The sequence below is a fragment of the Trachymyrmex cornetzi genome, unplaced genomic scaffold, assembly GCF_001594075.2.
Source record: "Trachymyrmex cornetzi isolate Tcor2-1 unplaced genomic scaffold, Tcor1.1 scaffold570, whole genome shotgun sequence".
Classification (NCBI taxonomy): domain Eukaryota; kingdom Metazoa; phylum Arthropoda; class Insecta; order Hymenoptera; family Formicidae; genus Trachymyrmex; species Trachymyrmex cornetzi.
Genome location: NW_017299883.1, coordinates 436,911 through 459,864, shown reverse-complemented (window position 1 = coordinate 459,864; position 22,954 = coordinate 436,911). Strand labels below are relative to the sequence as shown.

General features: G+C 36.3%; 1 protein-coding gene and 1 long non-coding RNA gene across 4 annotated transcripts in view; both read right to left on the bottom strand.

Moving 5' to 3' along the window:
* Positions 1 to 6: 6 nt before the first annotated feature.
* Positions 7 to 22,954, bottom strand: part of Chi (LIM domain-binding protein 2 Chi) — a 205,241-nt gene continuing 182,293 nt past the window's right edge. For 2 of the 3 annotated variants that reach the window (XM_018515343.1, XM_018515345.1), the window contains exons 4-10: positions 6,194 to 6,296; positions 4,561 to 4,733; positions 3,905 to 4,108; positions 1,876 to 2,008; positions 908 to 1,032; positions 558 to 800; positions 7 to 182 (exon numbers count right to left, since the gene is read on the bottom strand). In XM_018515343.1, coding sequence (XP_018370845.1) covers positions 81 to 182; positions 558 to 800; positions 908 to 1,032; positions 1,876 to 2,008; positions 3,905 to 4,108; positions 4,561 to 4,733; positions 6,194 to 6,296 — 1,083 coding nt within the window. In that variant the 3' untranslated portion in view covers positions 7 to 80. The remainder of the gene's footprint in view (positions 183 to 557; positions 801 to 907; positions 1,033 to 1,875; positions 2,009 to 3,904; positions 4,109 to 4,560; positions 4,734 to 6,193; positions 6,297 to 22,954) is intronic. The other variant, XM_018515344.1, reaches the window with a different exon arrangement.
* LOC108766191 (uncharacterized) lies at positions 7,252 to 21,288 on the bottom strand. The gene is made up of 3 exons (XR_001940360.1): positions 21,234 to 21,288; positions 13,576 to 13,579; positions 7,252 to 7,264 (listed from the first exon to the last, which is right to left on the bottom strand). It is a non-coding gene; the product is annotated as an uncharacterized LOC108766191 (long non-coding RNA).

Here is a 22,954-nt window from a genome sequence, read left to right as displayed (position 1 = left end):
TTCTCGCCCCGCTAGGGAGCCACGTTCTTGGGCCTGCGCCCCCGTCGCCCCCTGGTGGGGGGGCGCGGGGACTCCTGGCCTCACTGGCTCACCGCGGGGCTCTTCTTGTCTTGCTGCTGTTGACTGGCGTCCTGCGTTCCTTGTACACCTGCAGCCGCACCCGCTTGACCACCCTGGACTCCCTGAAGTAGTACATACACACACATATGCAAGACATAACATTAGAATCACATTATTTATATGACGCTCTCTGAATAGTATTCTAAAGTCAGTACCTTTTCCTTAAACTTTATTTTTCTTTTCTTTAATCTTCTGTTGAGTCGAGCACCTTTAGTATTGGTTTTTCCGAGATATCAACCGAATAATGACATCAATCTCCAAATTCAGAACTCAAGTAATTGTTTCAATATCTGATATCAGTTATTTTCATAAATTAGTTCAACTAATTCAGCAAAATTTTAGACTTGTTGCATATTTAGAGCTCTTCAAATAAATTATGCGCGTGTAGGCACATTCTTTAATCTAAAATTTTTGTTTTGCTGTAGAAAAATGGTTACCTGACTGCCAGGACCTCCCTGTGGTGGACCAGGACCACGATCTGGCGGCCAAGAATTACCCGGTGTTGGTTCCGAGTGGAACTGATGAGGATGTGGCGGTGGTCCACCGGATGCATCATGACTATGAGGATCCAGATTATTTGCGGCATCGTACTGCGTATTTTCCAACCTTGTAATTAACCGTTCGTCCTCATCCCCGAATTCACCGCCCATCAAAGAAGGCTCTCCTACGACCATCACATCCTACATGAAAGTAAAAAAAAAAACATTTTAGTCAACGCCTGCTTCTTGACGACGTTGCACGATCGACGATGTGCTGCTTCATTGAGAAAACGAATCGAAAAATTTACCTGCGATGCTAGAGAAAAATTTGGCCCTGGTGAACGTTTCTTGCTGGGCGCAGGAGGTGCGTTGTTGCCCGGTCCGGATGTACTGCCCTTCCGCTTTCTTCTTTTACTAGCCGGCCGCTGAGATTCTGGAAAAGAAGGAAATCATCGTGAGCACGTCGCTGCGTGCATTCGTTGGCCACGTTCGGCCACGTGTGTAGCTACACACTGATAAACTTAAGAGCACTACCCAGCTGTGGACCTTTCTCATTATCAAAGGTCTCTGACACGCACAAGCACAAGCATGCATTGATAGACAAACACATAGATATGTGTTAGGTTTATTTCTATCTTTCTCCCACGAGCTACTTTGCACTCTCAAGCGATGTTTACAGAGAAACACGTTTGGCAATATATTATTTGGTGTTATATGCGCTTGGTTCCACGGTTTTATCAAGTTTAAATGAACATCGGGTAGATATATACGAGCTATACAAAAACGCAAGTGAAATGGAAGCGTCGCGGTGCACGCACAAGCACGATAAAGACGGGCGATAAGCTGATGCTAAAAGCCATGTCTCGCAAATAATATAAGCGAATCAAAATGCTATCAATTAATATAATATGTACAATTAAAAAGAAATCGAAATTTCAGTCATAGTAATGCTCTTAGATAGTAATCCTTAAATATAACTTCATAAAATGACTTAAATGTTTGAGTTAAATTCGATCAATAAAGCAAGCGACACAAGACCATTGATAGAAAAGTCCATCTAATTGCTAGAAGATTTCGAATAAAATCATCAAGTTTCACGCTCGATAAGAAAAAACCGGTGGAACCAAGAATTCCGATAAAGCGGTAAAGAAAATCAACAACGAACAGTGCGTCGTTCCGCGAATAGCAAAAACCGATTTCACGTTGTCTATTAGGATCGAATGGCCGTTCGGCTTCACTGGCTGGTGCTTCTCATGTAAAGCAACTGTTCGTCTACCTCTCTTACCCGGCGGGGCAACTATCCTCTGCCATTTCTGGAACAAGGTCGTCTTCAGACAATCACGAGGTGACAACGCATACGCCTTGTGCCTCGACATCAGTTCCTGCATCGGCTCCAGAATCACGCATAACTGTAAAAGAATCGTCGTATAGTTTCTCTAATGAAAAATTATTAAGTCAAGTTACAAGTTCAGTTTTGATAGTGTTCAAAATCTCTTTTAACCGTTCGGTGCTGACGCCAACATAGTTACTGATTCGACACTGTGTCTGTAAAATTCATTTAACTTGAACAATATAAGTAAAAATGGACGAGAAATGTTCAATACAAATTAGAGAAGAGGGCCATATTCAGTCAAGGCGAGTCTTAGTGCTAATAATACTTTATTCAATTTATGTTAATTAAAAGGAACTAATTTCGATGAACCAAAATGATATAACTAGTATAAAAAAGAATGAATTTCTAAGTTTATTTCAATAAAAATAATGCAAACTTGCGGATAATATAAAGAATGAATTATTTGACATTTTTGACAAAGATTTATAATTGGGTGGGTCCTCTTTCCTCTAACAGACCGATCGTTAGCTCCGGAGGATTAAACTTGAATGTACGAACAAATATTATATATAACAAAAAATTTAGACAATTCCTACAAGTTTCTATAACACTCTAATAAATATTTAATGCAAATTAAACAAAACTTCTTTGTGTGTTGTGAAAGCTCATAGAAAATATATAAGTTTTTTTATTTCTGCCGATTCGTTTTGTACATATTTTCGGAAACTTATTTGCGTTCTATACATTTTCTATACAGTGAATAATATCGTTACATCACGTTACGCAGCAAGTATAAAAGATGAGTAACATAACTATCACTTTAAGAAAAACAACTGGAGTTCTGCGCGACGACGATATATTCATCTATCCATAAATCAACTGAAGCCCATTTTCATCGTCAGCGAGTCTTCACCCGTGTGGAGAAATTATTCGAGACGGTTCCTACGCGTTTCCGAACATCGTATACCAGTTCAACAATGGGCGAAGACTTTCCCGACGTAACAATCGACGGGCTTTTCAACTGACTCGAGACGATACACGCGGAATGCATCGGAGGCCGTCCCCCTCCCCCGGTGAAAGCGCTTCCGAGCGCGGAAAGAAGGTGGTTCGTAACCCGGATAGCCGGAGATACTTTCGAGAAGGCAGGATATGCCGTGTTCCGATCTAGCCCCGCACCGACACACCTTGCTGCAATATAATTTTCCAACTAAGTACTATGTCCCCGGTCGATACTTTTTTCCGTTAGAAAACAATATACAACAAAATATCCCTTCCTCGTGTTTTGGCACGTACAATGATTCGCACACATTTATCTAAATGAGCACATGTAATTATGCCATATTTCTTCTTTTTACTCCAAATTTGTGTTTGTCACTCTAAATGTTTGTTCTAGAAGTCTTTGCGTTCATTTATACTAAATTTAATAAAAAAAACGTAGTTTAACCCGGAATACTCAGCTGTATCTGTATTTTGTAACTCTTAACGATAGTGTCGATATCATCATATTGTCATTGCCATATATTATATGTGATAAATAAAAAAACTGCGCAATGGCAGTAAAACTAATTGTTAGATTAAAAGTTACAAAATACAGGCATCGAGATGATTTTACACCTAGTAGCAAGAAAATGAAGCTTAGTAATTCAGTTTTCTGTACTGATTAGGAATTTATACTTATTTATTTTTGTTTCTTCTTACTTTTTTCAGAAATCATAAAAGTAAATCTATAATGTATAATGAACTCACAAATATTAATAAATTGTAAAATAATCAAAATACACAATATACAATTAATAATAGTGACTTAATTGGAGTGTAAAAATGATAGGTGACCGTGAAAAAAATTAAGTGATTATTCTCGGGTTAATAAAACAAGAAAATTTCAATTCAATTAAAATGCGGTCAATCTGGCACTGATGCATAAAAATCAACGTAAAATTAAGACAGCGCATGCAGTACGGAAGATACGTACTCTAAGGTAGTTGAGAGTGAAGTTGGACATGCCCTGCCTAGTGATGTTTTTGCTAATCTGCTCAAGCATTGTCGGGTCCTGCTGCATACTGACAACGCTCCTCGGAACCAGTTCTCGATGCGTCCTCACCGACATATGCCACGACTTTATCCTCATGAGATCGTCGAAGGTGAACTCCAATATTAACCTACCCTCCGTTAACACCTAAAATAAGTTTTCGGATGACAATATTCACTTCGGCTATTTCAAGGGCGCTTGATTTCGCCCGTCGCCCTGAAGAGAGTTCCGCAGGACTTAAGCTTCCTGCTAGGAAACAGTTTTACAGAAATTACGGAGATCCAATTAAACTTTAATCCTTCCTATCTTTATGATATCTCTTTTTTCAAGAAAAGAACAATTAACTTTTCTAATTGTGCCAACTCACAAGAATACCAGCACTCAGCAGTTTTTATAGTGATATAATCTATCTACTAAAAGTATATATTATATAAATTTTTCTAGTCATTTGTATATTGTCGATCACGACTATTTTTTTTATCTATTTCAATCATTCCAGTTATTTTTGTTTAACTCAACAATTAAGTACATAAATACTGATAATCTGAAACATATAATTTTCTACTGCAAGTGCAATAAATTTTGCAGAATATTCGTACCTTAGTGTACATCGGCTTTCCATACTGCGTGACCATTGTGCACTGATCACAGTCCAGCGTTATGCTGGTGTTGTGAAACGATTCCTTCTGATTCCTCAAAGTATAGTAAAGTTCCGTCACTCCACCATCGAATATCGAACGGAAGTACCTGGGTATTAACGTCCTTCCTATCGCTGAAAGGATAAGATGGAAACGATTAGAAACAAATACAACGAACACGTTGTGAGGAAAGCAGAGCGACGATTAAGATCGACAGCTCTATCTTAAATCGGTCGATGTTGCTCTATGTTGGGCGCAATATTCTCCGCGATAACATTCACCTCTGCAAAATTAGTATCTTCGCGAATAGCTAAATAAAGCAAAGTGTCTTTTTTTTTAAATTTAAATTTCAATGTTTAATTCTACAACAAACTGTCGCGTCTAATTTTCAAAAATGTTTCATCTTATAACTGTCACGAAGAACGAATAAAATTTTATTAAGAAGCGACGTAAATATAAACCGAAAAAAATGTAACGTTGGCGGACAAACACAAGCGAATGAAAAATATCTTTTTTTTTCTCTTTAATTGCAAAACGCATTTTGCATCACCGGACTCGTTCGGTCGTTCCAGCGCATCTTACTGCGCAGATGCCCTGTCATTTATACTCGGATGACGACGACATGCATCCACACGACATGTAATCACATTGTCGTCGTATATTTTCGAGACGGTGGTGCGGAACAGACATTAAAATCCACCGACTGCAAGATTGCCGCGCGGTGGCACGTCATTATTTAGAACAGAGGTGGCACCGCACGAGCTTGGCAGCGATTAAGTATCAGTGACAATGTGTGAACCGTGATATCGCAAAGATGTAAGGAATTATCTCGCGGAAATTATCTAGAGAAAATCGATCACATTAAACGCAGAAGCATATAGATATCATAGTAACTCCACTCCACAGTTTATTATTTTGCTTCTAAAAAAACATATTTGCTTGCAATTCAACCTTTTCGTTTTGCAATTTCTTTTCCTTTCATGAAAATAAAGATACTTCACTCGTGTACTGTATTATTCACACACACACACACACACACACACACACACACAGAAAGAATGATTTTGCTGAAATATCTAAAAATTTAACTAGATACAGATCTGGAAGTAATTTTGTTGGATCGACAAAATAATTACTTGAATGTAATGAGCAATGCTGAAAAAATTTTGATATTCTAGCAAGTTTGATCGTCTTAAATAATTATTTTAATAGTTCAACGTTGTATATCTAAAAATTTAGCCAAATACTAATCTGATGAAAACAATTTTGAACTATCAAAATTATTTTCAGATCAGTAATAATAACTAAATTTTTAGATACTTTTTAGAAAAAACGTCGCGTTCTTTCGTGCATTATTCGTAGTGACAGATTCTTGGGTTAGATATGATTACGATTTACGAGCCGAAAGAAACCAACTTCTTTCTTATTAATTAAAAATAAAATTCCGTACAATGATATTGGCAAGAAGTAAAATGTAATAGTTAGGTTCTGCCTAATTTTATTACGTATAACACATTTTTAAATATTTCTTTCCGAATTTGCACTGCCGATTGCACGAAAGGTAAATTGGGATCAAATAATAGGAGATACTCACAATATCTTTTCGGTCCATCTTCCAAGCAGACATGGAGGGTAAGGGTGGCGTCTTCTTCGAAGAACTCGTTTGCAAAGGACTCCCACCAGATGTTGTCACTATCCTGAATATAATAAACAAAGAAAGGAATAGTTTGAGTGCTGTGTAAAGGCTTTGGGAATTTTGTCTTCGGCGTGCATATTTTGATGTCATTGTATTGATTATTATCGCATCAATTTATTTCACAAGTTATGAATTGGAAACGCTAATGGACAACGAACAAACGATCAAGAATTAGGCAGAGAATTAGGAGATCTCGAAGTGCGACAAAATGAAAAGGAGAGAAGAGGAGGTACGTACTTTCTCCTCTTCAGAGAATCGTATAGAAAATGCAAAGACGAGAGAGAGAGAGAGAGAGAGAGAGAGAGAGAGAGAGAGAGAGAACGAGAGCTTGTACCTCAACGCTGAATAACGCATGACTGTCTGGCTTGAAATTATAGCATTCCACCCCCTCCCAGTCGTAGGAACTACCCCTTGGCTCTGTTCGCCACGCTTTCATTCAATTATGCATCCACCACTATCTCCCTTCGTCTCCCTGCCTGGTCCACCTACACCTAAACCCCGCAGGCACTCCTCTTGTTATTATTTTCCCGCGTGTGGTCTCTCGTCGGCTTTTCTTACACGCGAAAAGCCGCCGTCATCAGTCGCTTTTGTAACAACCGCGATTTCGGAGAAGGCTGCGGGCATCATGAATCGCTACTCCGTTATCGACTGAGATTGTTCGTTCGATAAATCTTGAACCCGTATCAGACTACGCATTGGAGATTGAGAATTACGAATTGAAGATTAGAATTCAACCAATTAAAATGAAACGGATTAAAAATAAAATTATCTGATTGGTTAAATTTTAATCTTAAATTCATAATCCTCAATTTCCGATGCGCAGTCTGACGGACTTTAAAAAAACGAAGCGACTCAATCTAAAACAGATGTGCATTATGTGTGATAGGATTTGTACAAAATAATATTGTTTATCTCACGTCGCCTGAAAAAGATTCTTCCACATATACTGGCTTTGCTAGTTTATATATACTCGTATATACATACATATATGTATGTATATATCATGACATGCTCGGTAGACGAATTCGAAAGACGAATTCAAGTAATTCAAATTCGAATACCTACTGAGATGATATTTCTCATAACAAGTTATTTACAGGTTTTTATGGATGATAGTTGCATTATTATTAAATCAACGATCAATTAACTTAATTATGAGATTATTATTTCAGATCATGATTGTATTCCAAATCCGACAAACTGAATTGTCGCACAGTCTATATAGAACTGCTAATTGTATTTATATATTCACATATAAATATTCCTAAGCACCAATTAGATTCGCTTTGGCCGAGTGTGACACATTCTTCTATTTGTGTTTAAATACATCTCAAGTTTATTTCACTTAATATTGTTTGTAAAGAATAACAATCTCATATTTAAACAAATTCTTTACAGTGTTTAAAGATGTTCATTAACATCAATATTATTAAATTGCTTGTCAATTTAATTTGTGATATTGCGTACTTGAATTTTAGTGTAGAACTGCGTTTCAAGACCGACAAATAATCGGCACGCAGTTTGCATAAACGGAAAATTACAAAATTCAAAAAAATATTATTAGATTTCAAGATCCGCTTTGACCAAATAAGGCTTCCTTCATTTATTTGTGTTCTTTCTTGTATTTGTCATAAAAAATATAATCCACAATTATACATAGTTAAATAAAACTTTTATGTTAGTAAAACGGTATTCCTCCAATATTGCATATACGAAAATCCTTTAATGACGTTGCAAAATGATTTTCATTTCCAAAGTGCAATAAGAAAAGACAAAAAGTAGATAATTATAATTAATAAACGTTTCGTTATTTCCGGTAACATATCACTTTGTAATTATTTTTGTATAGAATTACATTTCTCTAAGTTTTTTCTATCACTGTGCCAATATCTATATCCCGTCGATAAAACTTAAAAATTAATTTACTTTAGTAATTCTAGAAGAAGAATTGATAATTAAATTAAACAAGTACACATAAAAAAAGTCTGACAAGTATTGGAAAAGCAGTACTAAGAAAATCTTCTGAAATAAAATATCTAATGACATTACTATAGGAACTTACGTTCCAAAATATCAATACACGCTACGACGTGAATTGTTTTCTAAGCACGTTTACTTTCACGCGAGAGACAGGACGCTCATTGTCGCACGTTTTAATTTATTATGCACTTCTACTGTCGCGCTTGTCAATGAGCAGCTTCTAATTTTACATAAACGCGGCCTTAGCATAACGACAGAGTCCCGTCTTATGGTCTTAGCAAGTTTAAGGAGACCGATCAAATAGAACTCTAATTGTAAGTAGTTTTTCATAGAGCGTAGAAAGCGCATTATCTGTTTTTTTTTTAATCGAAATTTTCAACCAGTTGAAAATAAATAAGATGCAAATCGAAAATGAGATATCGTCCACAAAGCTGGGACGAGTGCGCCACTCATGTCAAATCCGCATAGACAATCGGTTTCCGGGGCGGGCACCGTCCTCGACACTGCACTCGCGAAGATTTATTTCGGACGTAAGCTACGCCGTGCCAAATCAAGCAAACTGTTACCACTCCCGCGCAAATTGATATTTCTGGCAAGTGCGCCTCGGCCCGGACGCGGACGGAGGGAGGCCGAGATAGAATAGAACGGAAAAGTCAGCGAAACAGTGACGCGATAAGCGTGGCGGAACGAGCAAGAAGACGTTACTCGACAAATAGACGATATTCAATAATGTGCGGAAGCAGCTAGGAAAGAAAAATGCCTTCTGGGGTTACGAACCGCAGCTCGATCGCATCGCAACGGGTCTATATGCTTCACGAAATCATTCTAGCGACACGATGAGATCAGCATTTGCGCACGCGATATGAAATTCGACTGTCATAGATCTAACGTGAATGACATGCGCTTCGATACACGTGTAATATGTGTAATCTGTTCCGGCGTGCACGTGCACGATATATGCAATATGCGTTCACAGAAGGTGGCAGAAGTGCAATTTTCATATTACATCGCATAAATCTTGCAATTAGAAAATTTGTGTAAGATTTAACACGTTTTCCAAACGGTCCATTTAAATTTTTGTGTTAATTTAACACAAGATGAATAAGTTAGAAAGTAACACAGATATTATATTATGTAAAGAATTAATAAAAAAGAAGTAATAACTACACAGTTTATAAGCAATCATATTTCTTCATTAGAATTAACTTATAATATGTTAAATTAACACATGTTATATTCATTTATCTTAGAATTTACGTTTAAAAAAATGTTATTTTTGTGTAATTTGTTCACTTATATATGAATGGTTTTATTTTAACACTAAAAAATAAAAAATAAAAAATAATGAATATTAATATAACACAAAATATTTAAATAATAATTATGTTAAATTAACACACTCACACACAGATATATTATAAATCCAATACAGAATTTTAATAAGGACTTGAGTGAATCGTTTCTCATATAAATACAAAATGTTTGTTACTGTGTAGATTTTGGATAAAGGATCCCGCACGTTTCTTATGGATTTTGGTTCTTGGTAAAATCTTCTCATATTTTGGGAAATTGTAGTTCCAAGTGTCCTGATTAAAAGTGTCAATGAACGCGATCTCCTAAAATTAACAATTTTCGAGGTATAACTGTTCAAACTTAATTCTATTATTTCGGATATGGGCGATATAAACAATCTCGATCCCATATGATCCTACAGCTTGGAAAAAATACCTAGATATAACATGCGAAATGAGGCTGCCACAATTGCATTTCGCTTCGCGATCTCAATTGTGGCTAAAAATAATAATAAGTAAAATAATGATAAGTATTATCATTAATAGAACCCGGATTTTTCCAATGACCATTGTACCGATTCGATTCAACGGCAGCACGTTCCACACGATTCTTCCCACTGCTACTCAACTTGGGTAATGTTAAAAGTCGGAAAATGTATGCACACTAACTTTATTCATATGACATTACTCATTGTTTATTTTTAGCCACAATTGAGATTGCGAAGTGAAATACAACTATGACAGTCTTATTTCACATGTTATAAGATCCATCTAGGTATTTTTTTAAGTCTATAGGATCATGTGGGACCAAGAAAAAATTGTTAACTGTTAACTTTAGGAGGTTGCGCCCATTGACATTTTTAATCAGGACACTTGGAATTACAATTTCTCAGAATACGAGAAGATTTAACCGAGAAGCAAAATCCATAAGAAACGTGCGGGGTCCTTTATATTTGGATATATTTTTTGCAAACATTTTTTGTTTTAAGATGCTTATTAGCACTATTATTAACTCTCCAATTCAAGCTCTAATCAGTATATTCCTGTGGATTTTCTTCGACTATGTAAAAAATTGTTTATATAACAAACGTTTTTCACAATCTTGCATAATTTCAAGTTATATAATCACATTCCTCGAATTTTGACCTTCAAACGTTTTTCACAATCTTGCATAATTTCAAGTTATATAATCACATTCCTCGAATTTTGACCTTCAAAATTAAAAAAAGGTTGTTCACAATTACGTTAACTTTAAGCAATGATATATTAATTTAAAGTATACTGAACCTATGAATACCAGTTAAGGAAATTTCGAAGCGAGAAAATACCGATTAAGGTTAAATTGACAATCAATGTAACTTATGGTTCTATTTAAGATAACTTCAGTTTATGATTGAGTTTTAAGTTCAATAAACCGAATCGACATACGGATTATAGAATTGAAAAATGTATTTGAAAATTTATGAATATTATTAAACATCAAGCTCCACTTTAATCGAACATAAAATTCCTTCTTTTATTTTTGATATTCGCTTATCGATTTAATTATTCATTTATTATTGCTTCAACCAAAAATTTAGTTGTATATATTTGTAACATTCGCATTCACAAATGAATACACCAACGCGAATATGTTCCCAATAATGCATACGGTAATTACTTCAGTCGTGAAGAGACTTTGTGAACGTAAAATGACAAACTTCGCAGACGTGCATTTCATAATCAGTGTTTTCTTGTTCGCACTAAACTTGTCAACGAATGAGAATCGAATTTACCTCGAATTAACTTCAAGCTTGTCGCGAATGAAAAATCGAGAAAGTTTTACGAGTCATATAATTAATGCCTCTCGGTTAGCTTCACGATTCTCAAAACTGTCGAATCTCGCGAAAGTTTAGCGTTTGTCATACATATTTCAGTACGGTAATTAACTGCTCATTAATCATTCGAACCTTTGACCGGCACAATACGGATTTGACAGTTTTTCTTATAATATTCCGATGTCAGTGTATTTTTTAGCATGTCAGAATTGCATATTATCGAACATCTACAGATTGTTGGTTGAAATCTAATAATAAAAAAATAAAACGCCCTTCGATACTTCGCATTCCCGATTTAGAGAAATTAATTAACAATAATTCCAAATAACAATGCAAGAAAAATTTATAGCTACATATTATGGAATGTCTGAAAAATTCAATTCAGACTACAATATTTATCAAAATTTCCGTTACATTTCTATAAATGTATACAAAACTTTTAATAAACCATTAATAATTGTTCATAATTTTTCTTGTATTTATAATCATTAAATCGATATATTATTTACTAAATGAATATATATGAACACGAAAAGAATAATTTTTGGATAAAATATCTAAAAATTTAGCCAGATACAAATCTAAAAATAATTTTGTTGGTCCATTAAAATAATTAAATAGGAATCTCAAACATTATGAGCAATAGTGTAAAAAGTTTGAACATTTTAATAACTAATTTGGTCCTACATAATTATTTTGATAATCTCTAACAAAATTATTTTCAGATCTGTATCTAATTAAATTTTTAGATACTTTAGCAAAATCATCCTTTCCGTCAGGGCTGGGCATGTATTTGAAATTTTATTTAAAACATTTTATTTAAAACACACTATTTGCAATACAAGCGTATTTTGTATTTTTTATTTTAGCGGATCACATAAAAGTATTACGTATTTTGTATTTAAAATCGAAAGATTAAAAGCTTTTTGTATCTTGTAATTCAAATAATAAGGTTGATTATCAATGTTAGTATTTGAAATACAAAATACAAAATATTTTCATAATTTTAGTTATTAATACTGAAATATTAAATACAAAATACTTTTATATGCTTCCATGAAATACAAAATACAAAATATAATTGTTTTACCAATACTGTTTTTCAAATAAAAATATTTCAAATACATGCCCAATCCTGCTTTCCGTAATGATTTGAGAAATTCCTATGCAAAACCTCTCTCGTCATGAAAGAATATATATTTGTTGACACATTGATGGATATCCATCTTGGTAACCGTCGCGGTACAGTTCATTTCGTCACATAGCAGTTAAACACACACGCATTTTTAATTCATACTAATTACGAGTATTTCACTTCTATCATTGAGAGACCAATATTTCTGCATCTTAAACTGTTTTTTATTGTGCTTATATATATATATATATATATATATATATATATGTATACTTGTATATATGTATATATATATATATACTTGTATATACTTTTACATATTAAAAAAGAAGACGAAGTAAGATTCAATTCAGTGATGTTTTAACTTATATAATTCTTTAGATATCAGTTGAAGAGTCATACAATTGACAAACGAATAATATATAATATTGAAACAGAATAACAGATCATGATCAAAGTGACGTTAAAATGTATCGTGATCGAAATAATTTTAATAATCATTCTAACGTCATTATGACTTGTTTGTTCCATTTATATTGAAAAAAATGTTTGGTTGAAAATGGACGAAGTAGATTCTGATCATATCAATCAAAATTCTAGTCAAGATAACCAGACGTCCAATTATGATGGAATTTTGATTGATATGGTCAAAAGCTGCTGCAGATTCGTTCATTATCAACCACAAACTTTTCTCAGTGTAGGATATATACGAAATAATATCTTTGCAATTTTCTTACAATTCGATCTACGTTTTGGCCATTCTGTCTGATATTCCGTCCGATAATTCTCTCGTCTTGAACAAAAACCACCTCTCCGACAGTGTGCAAGAAATTCGCATTTGCGTCCTCGCTACGGCGAACTGTCGAAATTCAATATTATTCCCGCAATAAAAATTGGTTCCCTCTGTCTGTCATAAACTATATGTCGCGCGAGTGACAAGGAAATAACAAAAAGCGGCGTTCATACATACGTACCGTATACTTTCATTCACCCAAGTTAATAACAGCGAAAATTGCGATGGTCGCGGGGTAACGTACAGAAAAGTATGACGAATACGACGCTTGAATCCACGCCGACAAAAAAGCTCGCGTGAAAAAAGGCATACGGTATATTATACATATTTCGCAATGTTTTTAATATTAAAACGTTAAAATATTAAAACGTTAATAATATTCAAAATATATTTTTAACATTATTAACAAATAATTTAGAAAACACAATGTCGCACAACTCTTTGTATTTTTAACATACATGTATATTTACAGTTTTTTTCTGAAATTATTTCGAAAAATTGCCGAAAAAAAGAAAGATCTTTTATGCAATACCCTCACACGCACTCATCGAAATTACACTATTAATGCATTATGGTGTCTCTAATGTCACGTAGAAAGAAATCGATCCCATATATAAGCAGCGAGCGAGGAAAAAGGGCGCGGACATAAATCGCGGCGTGATTTTCGCGCGTCCAGGTCGCGCGTTTTTCGGAGCGGCCGTATTAGCGGCGGAGTTAAATTCAATTTGTCCAGAGGCCATAGGGGAGAGAGAGAGAGAAAGGAAAAAAGCAGAGGTCCACCACGCTCGAGCCGAGTCGTTCTGTCCGTCCGTTCGGACGCGCGTCGTAATAACCGGGTAGCGCGCAGCGGTGCGTTTTCGCCTGCTCGCCCCGGCTCGACGTCGCCCGCCGTCGAAAAAATGCTCGGCATCGAGAGTCTCCGCGAATTCCAGTCCGATTCCAGCATACCGGGCGCGACGAGAAAGAATCCGTTGTAATTCCACGGTGTTACCAGGTAACGCGTCGCGACGCGGCGTTACCCTGAGAGGCGGCGGCGGCGGCGGCGGCAGTGGTGGCGTCTCAACGTCGACGCCGTATTTTAAACCCACCGCCAGTGCTCGCGACGAATAAATTTCTTTCCATCGATTCGGCCGTACCGACCATTCTCGAGACTGCCCGCGACCGATGTGTCTTCGCTCCCTCCTCCTCTCCTCTGTCCTCGATCTCCTCCCAAAATTCTCGCTCTTGTCCCCGAATTCTCACCGGCTAGGCACGGTTGTGACTTACGGCTGCCTTTTGATTCTCATCTCACATTATTAACACCAAAACTCTTCGACAAACATCTACACGGTTAACGCGGTGGGTTAAACCGATGAGATACAGAAGAAACTGCATAGTTGTATGTATGATGCTTCGCTGAATACGCAGATCTTATCCTCTACGAAAAAATATTGAACTTTATCGTGCTTTTCTTCAAGGCTCAAGCTGATACAGTTAATGAATGTAATCTAACTGCTAGTCTTATATATAAATTTGAAAAAATGTATCTTATATTACAGTTTTACACGCGAATGGTATTACGTAAAAATAAATAAAATCACGAAATATTAAAATAAAAAAAAAAACAGAAAGGAATTATACTACACGCACGGTGGTACGTGGAACCAATATGAAATTATATATTTGAACATTGCTTTGGCCAAAAGTACCATTTCGTAAATGAATTTATATTTGTACAATACCGTTTAACAATCGCGTATATAATTTTGAAACTTGGAAACGAAACGTAGAAGATCCTTTTCGCGTGTTTGTAAGATGGAAAATAGAATAGAAGTAGATCAGGTTTCAATAGGAAATTTTTGGAAAATTTCGCCCGTTCGTCGCGAATCGACCTTTTCGCCGAAATCCGCCTTTTTCATCCAACGTCCATTCTTCACTTTTGCGATTTTTCGCGCGCGTTCCCGTCCCAACTGGCAGCGCGGACTATACGCCGGGGTTGCCCGTCGGTTCTTCGCCGGGACTGTACCACCCCACTGTTGTTAGGGGGGTGTGGGGAGACTAGGGGTGGTATATGATCGTGTATATACGCCGCCGCGAAAGTATTGTCGGCGCGCTCCACCTCTCGATTTTCTCGCGAAAATCCTTTTCACAGGCAAGTCCGTGGCCTAGGTGACCGCGCGGTATATCGAAAATTTGCAAAAATTCTCCGCCGTACAACCACCATTTTTGAGAAATTTCGGGCACGCGACTCGCCCGTAGATAGATTCGATAGGATTTCTCTCTGACGCGACGAGCCCGGACAAAACTCTTCCGGCCGATCGGAGTATATACGGCCAGGGGCGGCGGCGCGAGGGACGAACGTAGGGGGGAAGAACGAGGGGATGGGGGGTACAATATGGGTTATCGAGGGGGCCCCACCCCCAGGGGAGAGCAGGGGCCCTCATTTTATTACCCAGGCTCCCATGACGGTTCTCAACCTTGGCCGAACTTGATCTTCTTTCTCGCACGTCTGATAGCCTTGCACTCGCGCGTCCAAGTTTTAGCGCAAAAACATCCGTGCGGCCTGTCTTAGGTCTCACACTTATCCGCGGCCTCGGTTAGCTCGCCAAGGGTGCGTACCGTCTTTCGACAAGTGAATGTGCTTGTTGCGGGCGAAGAACAACCGCGACGATATTTGCCTCTATTTTTATCCTACGACAAGTACAGTAGCGCGAGCGAGCGAGCGAGCGAGCGACGCCGACGTGACGGATGCGCGCGATGGAAAATGTGAAAAGTGTTCGATAACCGTGTAACGGAGGCTTTTGCATTCGATAACGTCATCTCGCGCAACGACGTCACCGCGCCGACACCCGCACGCTACGGACTCGCTCTTTCCCCTGGGGTCTCAAGTTTCCCTCACGGAAAAAACCAATTTTTCTGTAGAAATCCGTCATTTCTACAAAAGGTTTCGCGCTGTCTCTTATACAATAAGTACGCGTATTAATGTATTAATGTCGCTTATCAGTCTCGCACTTATTAATTCATATTTGGATATTCTCGATGTACTATGAAGGATCCGTTAGATTAGATTCTTAGAGAAATCTTCGTTTAAGACAACATTTTTCGCAAGGCAAAATTTTCGATAATATTTTTTCTTGTAAATCTCAAGTGTAGAGAAAACGGACTACAGAAAACTAATTACTTCGAATAAACAATTTTAAATCAATTTTTGAATATTTCTATTTGAGACGTGTGTTTACCATATAATATAAAATATAATATTCAGGATTTTTTTATATTATATTGAAACATTTGTGAGAGAAATGATAATTTTTCTTGTCGACATTTTTCCCATAACAAGAGTAAAAATTCGTCAAAAAATTTGTAAATAATTTGAAAAGATTTCTTAGGGAAATTAAGCTTGAAATCACACTATCCTTTATGTTGTTTGTTGTGAGCACGTACACCTTCATCGTTTCTCTTTCATCTATTTTATAAATGCATTCTGATCATACGAGTTTTCATTTTCAATCGTAAATACGTGAAAATCCAAATTAATTTCCCCGAGTTTCCTCGTTAAAAGTTACTTGTTCAAACATAATTATTTTCACGAGATATTAACAATGTAATTATTTAAAAAATTTAATATAAATCAAGATATACAATCAATCAATTTGGACGACTTTAAAAGTTGAGTTATTTAAAATAAAAATAAACTCAAACTGCCAATTTCTGACAAAAACATTCTCACTCGAAATTCTCGGAAAAACTAAAATTCAGATCTGTGTAAATCGTTAACGAGCCATGACGCTACTGTACTGATGCTTCTTATACCTACTGTCTTATCCGTTATCGTGAAAGTATCGCGTTGGCATGACGAAATACATGAAAGTCGAGGAAAAAAGAGCGGAAGGGCGCGTTAGCGAAAGAAATGCGTGCGCGTGTAGAATCGCATAGCGGGTGTGCAGGAAACCGCGCGGCAGGGTAAATGAGGCGCCATCAGTCACAGTCAAAATGCTCCACGTCATAGCTGGGAGTGGATCTCTCTCGCGTACGTCAAAGTCCACCGATGGAAATTAATGCACTTTCTTTCGCTGAGTAACGAGTGCCGAAACGAGATGCCCACGAGATCACGCGAGATAAAAAGTCTTCGCCGTATTTCGCGGCATCTCCGTCCCTTTAATCTCCAATTTGTTGTGCTTACACGTAGTAAAGCACGCTAAATACGACGTTTCTACGTTAAACGTAGTAATGGACAATTTCTGTTTTATTCATTTATACCTTATTTTGTATATTTTTTGTATATTAATAAAATTATACAAGGTTCTATACTTGCAAAAACTATAACTTAAACACATTCGTGTGATATTTCGAGCCGTGAGAAAACAATAATCTCGCGAATATATTGTTTTTGTAAGATGCATGCAGCAGCATCGATATTCATTATGCGCGGTGGTCTTTTAACAGTCTGATTTATTTATAAGTTTTTTTTTATCCTACTTATCTCTCGCATTTTGAGCAGAAACACGCAGCCATAGACGCTACAGACATTTTAGACTAATTGGACTGTCGAAATATAAATCGGTTCCTTATTTCAAAGTGACGTAAATTCAAAAAATTAAGTTTCCACAAAATGAATAAAACTATTTTTTAACTTGAAGAAAATTTTTAACTGATCAAATAATATCGATAGTTTTATAGCGATGCACAGTTTATAGGTATATATAATTAAAAGATGTATTTTTATAGAATTTTTACGTATAAAAATATTATTAGGCTTCAAGATCTAGCCTCGATCATATTGATGATGAGATGTAATTTTTGTTTCTCAATTTTTAAAAAGAACCACTCTTTTGAGTTCTGACGATTTTGACAATTATTCTTTTAAACTATATACCCTGTTTGAGTCGTGACAACTTTTGTGATTTTTTTATAAAGTTAAGTTAATTAGTTCACTTTTAACGATTGATAAATACTGTTTAGTTAACTCGTGGTTTATTCATGGTAATAATACGAAAATCACATTTTCCAAGTATCATTTTTTTAAGTAAAGAAATTAAATCGTATCGAAAATACGCTATATATGTATAAGTTTCGGAAATCACGTCTTTAATTCTGAGAAGAAACTTTAAGGCCTGAAGGAAGAGTAGAAAGATGTACATTATTTACGCAAAGTCCGAGGTATTGATATGTTGTAACAAATATATTACGGTTAATAGTAAACGAGATTACTTTGACGTAAGATTTACTACGGTCGGAAATGTATATAAATATCCTGGATCGCTTCATTAATTCAATGCAACGTAAAAAAAAATCTCTACATTATTACGACCAGGCCATGTATCACCTCGATAAACTGCATAAAGGGTTACATAGAGAAAATACACATAATCCCGAGAAACTCGTTTTCATATCGGTGGTGAACCGGTTAAGAAACTCTTCTTCTTCTTCTTCTTCTTGCACTGTTAATTACCGTTCAGTATACACGAATGCGCCGTCTGCCTTTACAGTGTATCGGAACTCGTTTAAACGTTCACATTGTACATAGTGATTCTCATTTTTTGTCTCGTAGCTACAGTCATCGTCTCCGTTTTTTTTTAGTGCATCTTATACACGCAGACTCTCTCCCTCTCTCCCTCTCTCCCTATTCTTTTACCCGCTATTCTACTCGCTCGTATCATTCCCGCGCGTGAGACGAGATAATACGTTCCATCCTTCCTTTATTATCTTCCATCCTTTTTTTTTTTCCTTAATCCCCCCCGCCATTCTCTTTTATTTACGTTTATCGCCTCGACTTTACACAAACCGGCCGCCGCAACGCTAAGATCGCGACTACGACGAATAAATGTATATATACAATACTATTTTCTTGCTTTACGCCCCGATTCTCTGGTGAATTGGCAGCAGCTAATTGATATTTGAACCTGCGTCCATGACTGAGATCATTTGCCAATCGCTAAACTAAGTCTTTGCCGTAATAAAAGGCCGTTTCGTTTCTGTTACACGATGCTAAAAAACATGGAAATCATGGAAATCATGGAAATCGTTCATTTGCGGTATATAAATATAGGAACGAAATCGTTAATCGAAGAACGTAATGGTTATTAATTAACAGCAACGAGTGACACAAAAGTAGTTTCCGCGTATGGTTTATCGGGAATGGCGCGGCACGTCGCGTCGTGTCGCGCTGAGAAAAGATGACGCGACGGCTCTCCGAGAAAGTATCGAAGAGAAAGCACATCAAGTTCCGCTCGGTTGCAAGACGCGAGCAGCAGAGAACGCGCACGCTTGAAGCCAAGCCTTTTCTTTCTTTTCAGGTCTGACCGTCCTCGCAAGCTTCCCTTCGATCTCGATGTGCTCTCGCGTCCATTAAGGCTCCATCGACATCATTGTTACACATTCTCGTAATACGTACTTCGGAACTGGGTAGTGGTTTCAACGCAGAGACGTGACGCTCGTGAACGCGATCAGCGAGCGACTAGTAGAGAGTGAAAAATTGCATGGAAAGTACGCATACGGAGGGTCAATCCCATTTGAAGATCATCGATTTGGCAGCAACTTACATTCTTTCAGCGCATCTGTTTGCGTAATAAATTAATTTGTGCGATTTTTATGTGAAAGTCTTTTTCGTCTGCCACGTCTACCGAGGATCGTGAATTTTACGCTTTTTCTTCGTGTTCTTTTTCAATTTGAATCTCTGCAATTTGCATTGTAAACCTTTTGTGGCTACAAATAAATGCAACAATTTTTTAATATGTCAATCCAATACACAGAGATAGTGCTAATGTTTTTTATTACAAAATGTCCTTGCGCCATATACTTATCTGCTTACAATTTTTCGCAAAGTACGTATCAACTTCTTCTACTTATCGGTAATATAGTAGATATATCAAAAACACGAAATTCACAGAGTGTCGCTATAATAATATATGCCAACGTTGTATATTCAGAACTCGAAATAATTACTTTTTTGTCCCAATTTCCCGAGCGTATTTTCTCTATTAAGTCATTATACGCATTCGGCTCCTTTCCCGTCCTTGAAATTAAATCTTTTTCTCGGCTCCTAAGATAAAATCGATGTAATATACATGGAGAATATACGCCTTATCGTAGAAGTAGTGTTTCCTATTGAACCCAAGCACCATGGTGCATCCAAAGCTTTCTCTATAGTAGGTCATTATATTGCTTTGAGGTTTCATTCTCATCCGCTTCCTAAAGCTTAAGATCCTTTCTCGATTTTATTATTAGATAGACATTTTTGTTTTTGAATTATATTTCTTGGTCCACTGTGCGATTGTTAAAAGTTGTATTTCTATTTTAATGTAATCCAACCGATAGAAAACACATGATATTTGAATCCTTGTCTTTAAAATCCTCGTTTATTCGAACTGCGCAACTATACAACGCAACAGACATTTTTCTTATCCGGACGCGACTGAAATTTTATTTATAATAATCATAATTCTGTCGCACACGAACTCGCCTCATCAGCCATCCCGCGTTTCACGCAACCATATACGCGTTAATTCTGGTCCGAGCTGTCGTCAACTACACGCCCACGTTTCGTAGTGATACCATGTTCTATCCGATTGTAGTATAAGCTTCTTTCAAGCTTAGATTCTACCGATTCGAAGCAGCGCGTTCGGAAATCGATTTAGCCCTAACCGGTACGAACAAACAGAAACAGAGGGAAAGAGGAAGAGGGCGAAGCGAAGTGAGAGACTAGAAAAGCTAGAATCTTCTCCTATTCTATACTATCGCATTTGTCCGGAAGAATGGACTCATCAACTTTGATTCAAATTTCATCGATCTTTATACGTATTCACTTCTCTTGCATTCATTGCAAATTTCTCGATCTTCTCTCAAAGCGAGCATTTGTTTTATTATTCTTTTTCTTTGTTTTGACACCAATGAATTAAGACTTTTATCTCAACAATTAACAATTACATATATAATAATAAACGATTTATTAAGATCGTAAATATGAATACACAACAAGTAAGAGTTTAATGCCTATTACGATCGAAGCTAGATCTTAAATGCTTACAAATAATTTCTATGTAAATTTATATACTAAATATGTAGTTATTGAACTGCGCGCCGAAATGATTTTTCGATCTTATAAACGCAATCAAACTACTATAGTAATGTCACAAATTAAATGAATAAGCAATTTAATAATTTGACGCTCAATTTGGCATCCTATTAGAAAGATGTTAATGCATGTACTGTAAATAAATTTATTGCGAAAAATATTACCTCGGGACCAGGACCATCTCTTGTAGGATTCCATACGAGCGTCCTAAGCCTTTAGACTACCGAGGTCTTAGTAGTATTCTTCGCAATAATCGATATGTAGGACTAATAACGCATTTTTCAGTGTGGATAAACAATATAAACGATTTATTAAGACCGTATAATACACAACAAGTAAGAGTAATGCTCATTTTTTACGGTCGAAGCTGGATCTTAGATGCTTTTAAATAATTTCTATGTACATTTATATACTACATATGTAGTTATTTGAACTGCGTTTTTGTTCCTACATATCGATTATTGTAAAGAATATTACTAAGGCCTCGGTAAGGTCTAAACTGTCTAAAAGCTTAGGACGCTCATACGGAATACAAGAGATTCGGGTTTGACCCTGGTCGAGGTAATATTTTTCGCAATAAATTTATTTACAGTTTTTCAGTACATTTAACATCTTTCTAATAGGATGCCAGATAGTAGTTTGAAAAATCATTTCGGCGCGCAGTTCAAATAACTACATATTTAGTATATAAATTCACATAGAAATTATTTAAAACCATCTAAGATTCAGCTTCGATCATAATAAGCATTAAACTCTTACTCGTTGTGTAATTACATATCATATTTAAAAGTAATTATACAGGTGCTCGAGACTGAAAATATTTTACAAGTATTCTCTTTGATAAATTTGAAGACGATGTCTTCTCCGCCCGAAATGTCTCCCAACCTCTCAGTCTTAACTTTCTTGGCAAGTAAGTCTCAAATGAAATTTCCGTTAAAGCAGAGTCGCGAGATGCACCGATATTCCGAATTGAGAACATCGAGAACTCGCGAGTGTAAGTAGCCCGGTTGCGCCAATGACTCAACATTAGTAGTTTTGATTAGTAACAATTAATGTTTTTATTGATTGTTTATATTATACATATAAATGAAATCATAAAAAATAAAGTATCTAAAATTTAGATAGATGCGGATCGAAAGATAATTTTGTTGAACTGTCAAAACTTTTTCCAGCATTGCTTATCATGCTTGAGATTCCTAAGCTTGAGATTACATATTTTGATGGGCTAACAAAATTATTTTCAAATTTGTATCTAGCTAAATTTTATGACACATCAGCAAAAGATTTTTGAGTATTTCATCGTGTATACATTAAAAAAAAAAAAAACAGCCAATTATTTAGCCGAGTTGCTAAGCCACTCAATCTCCCGATTTCTGCTTACAATTAATCTGGGTATCAAATATTTAAATCGATCGTGATTCTACTCGTTCCATGTTAGATTAACGGAGAATTTTCTTTCCCGCGTAAAAGGAATGGAGGAATATGAATTCTTGAGCGTGTACTCGCGAGACCGAAAAGCAGTCGTTGCTTCTTCCTATATCCGTGCCAGGCTAGCTCTTTTTCTTTGTTTTATTGTAGCCGGTTTTCTC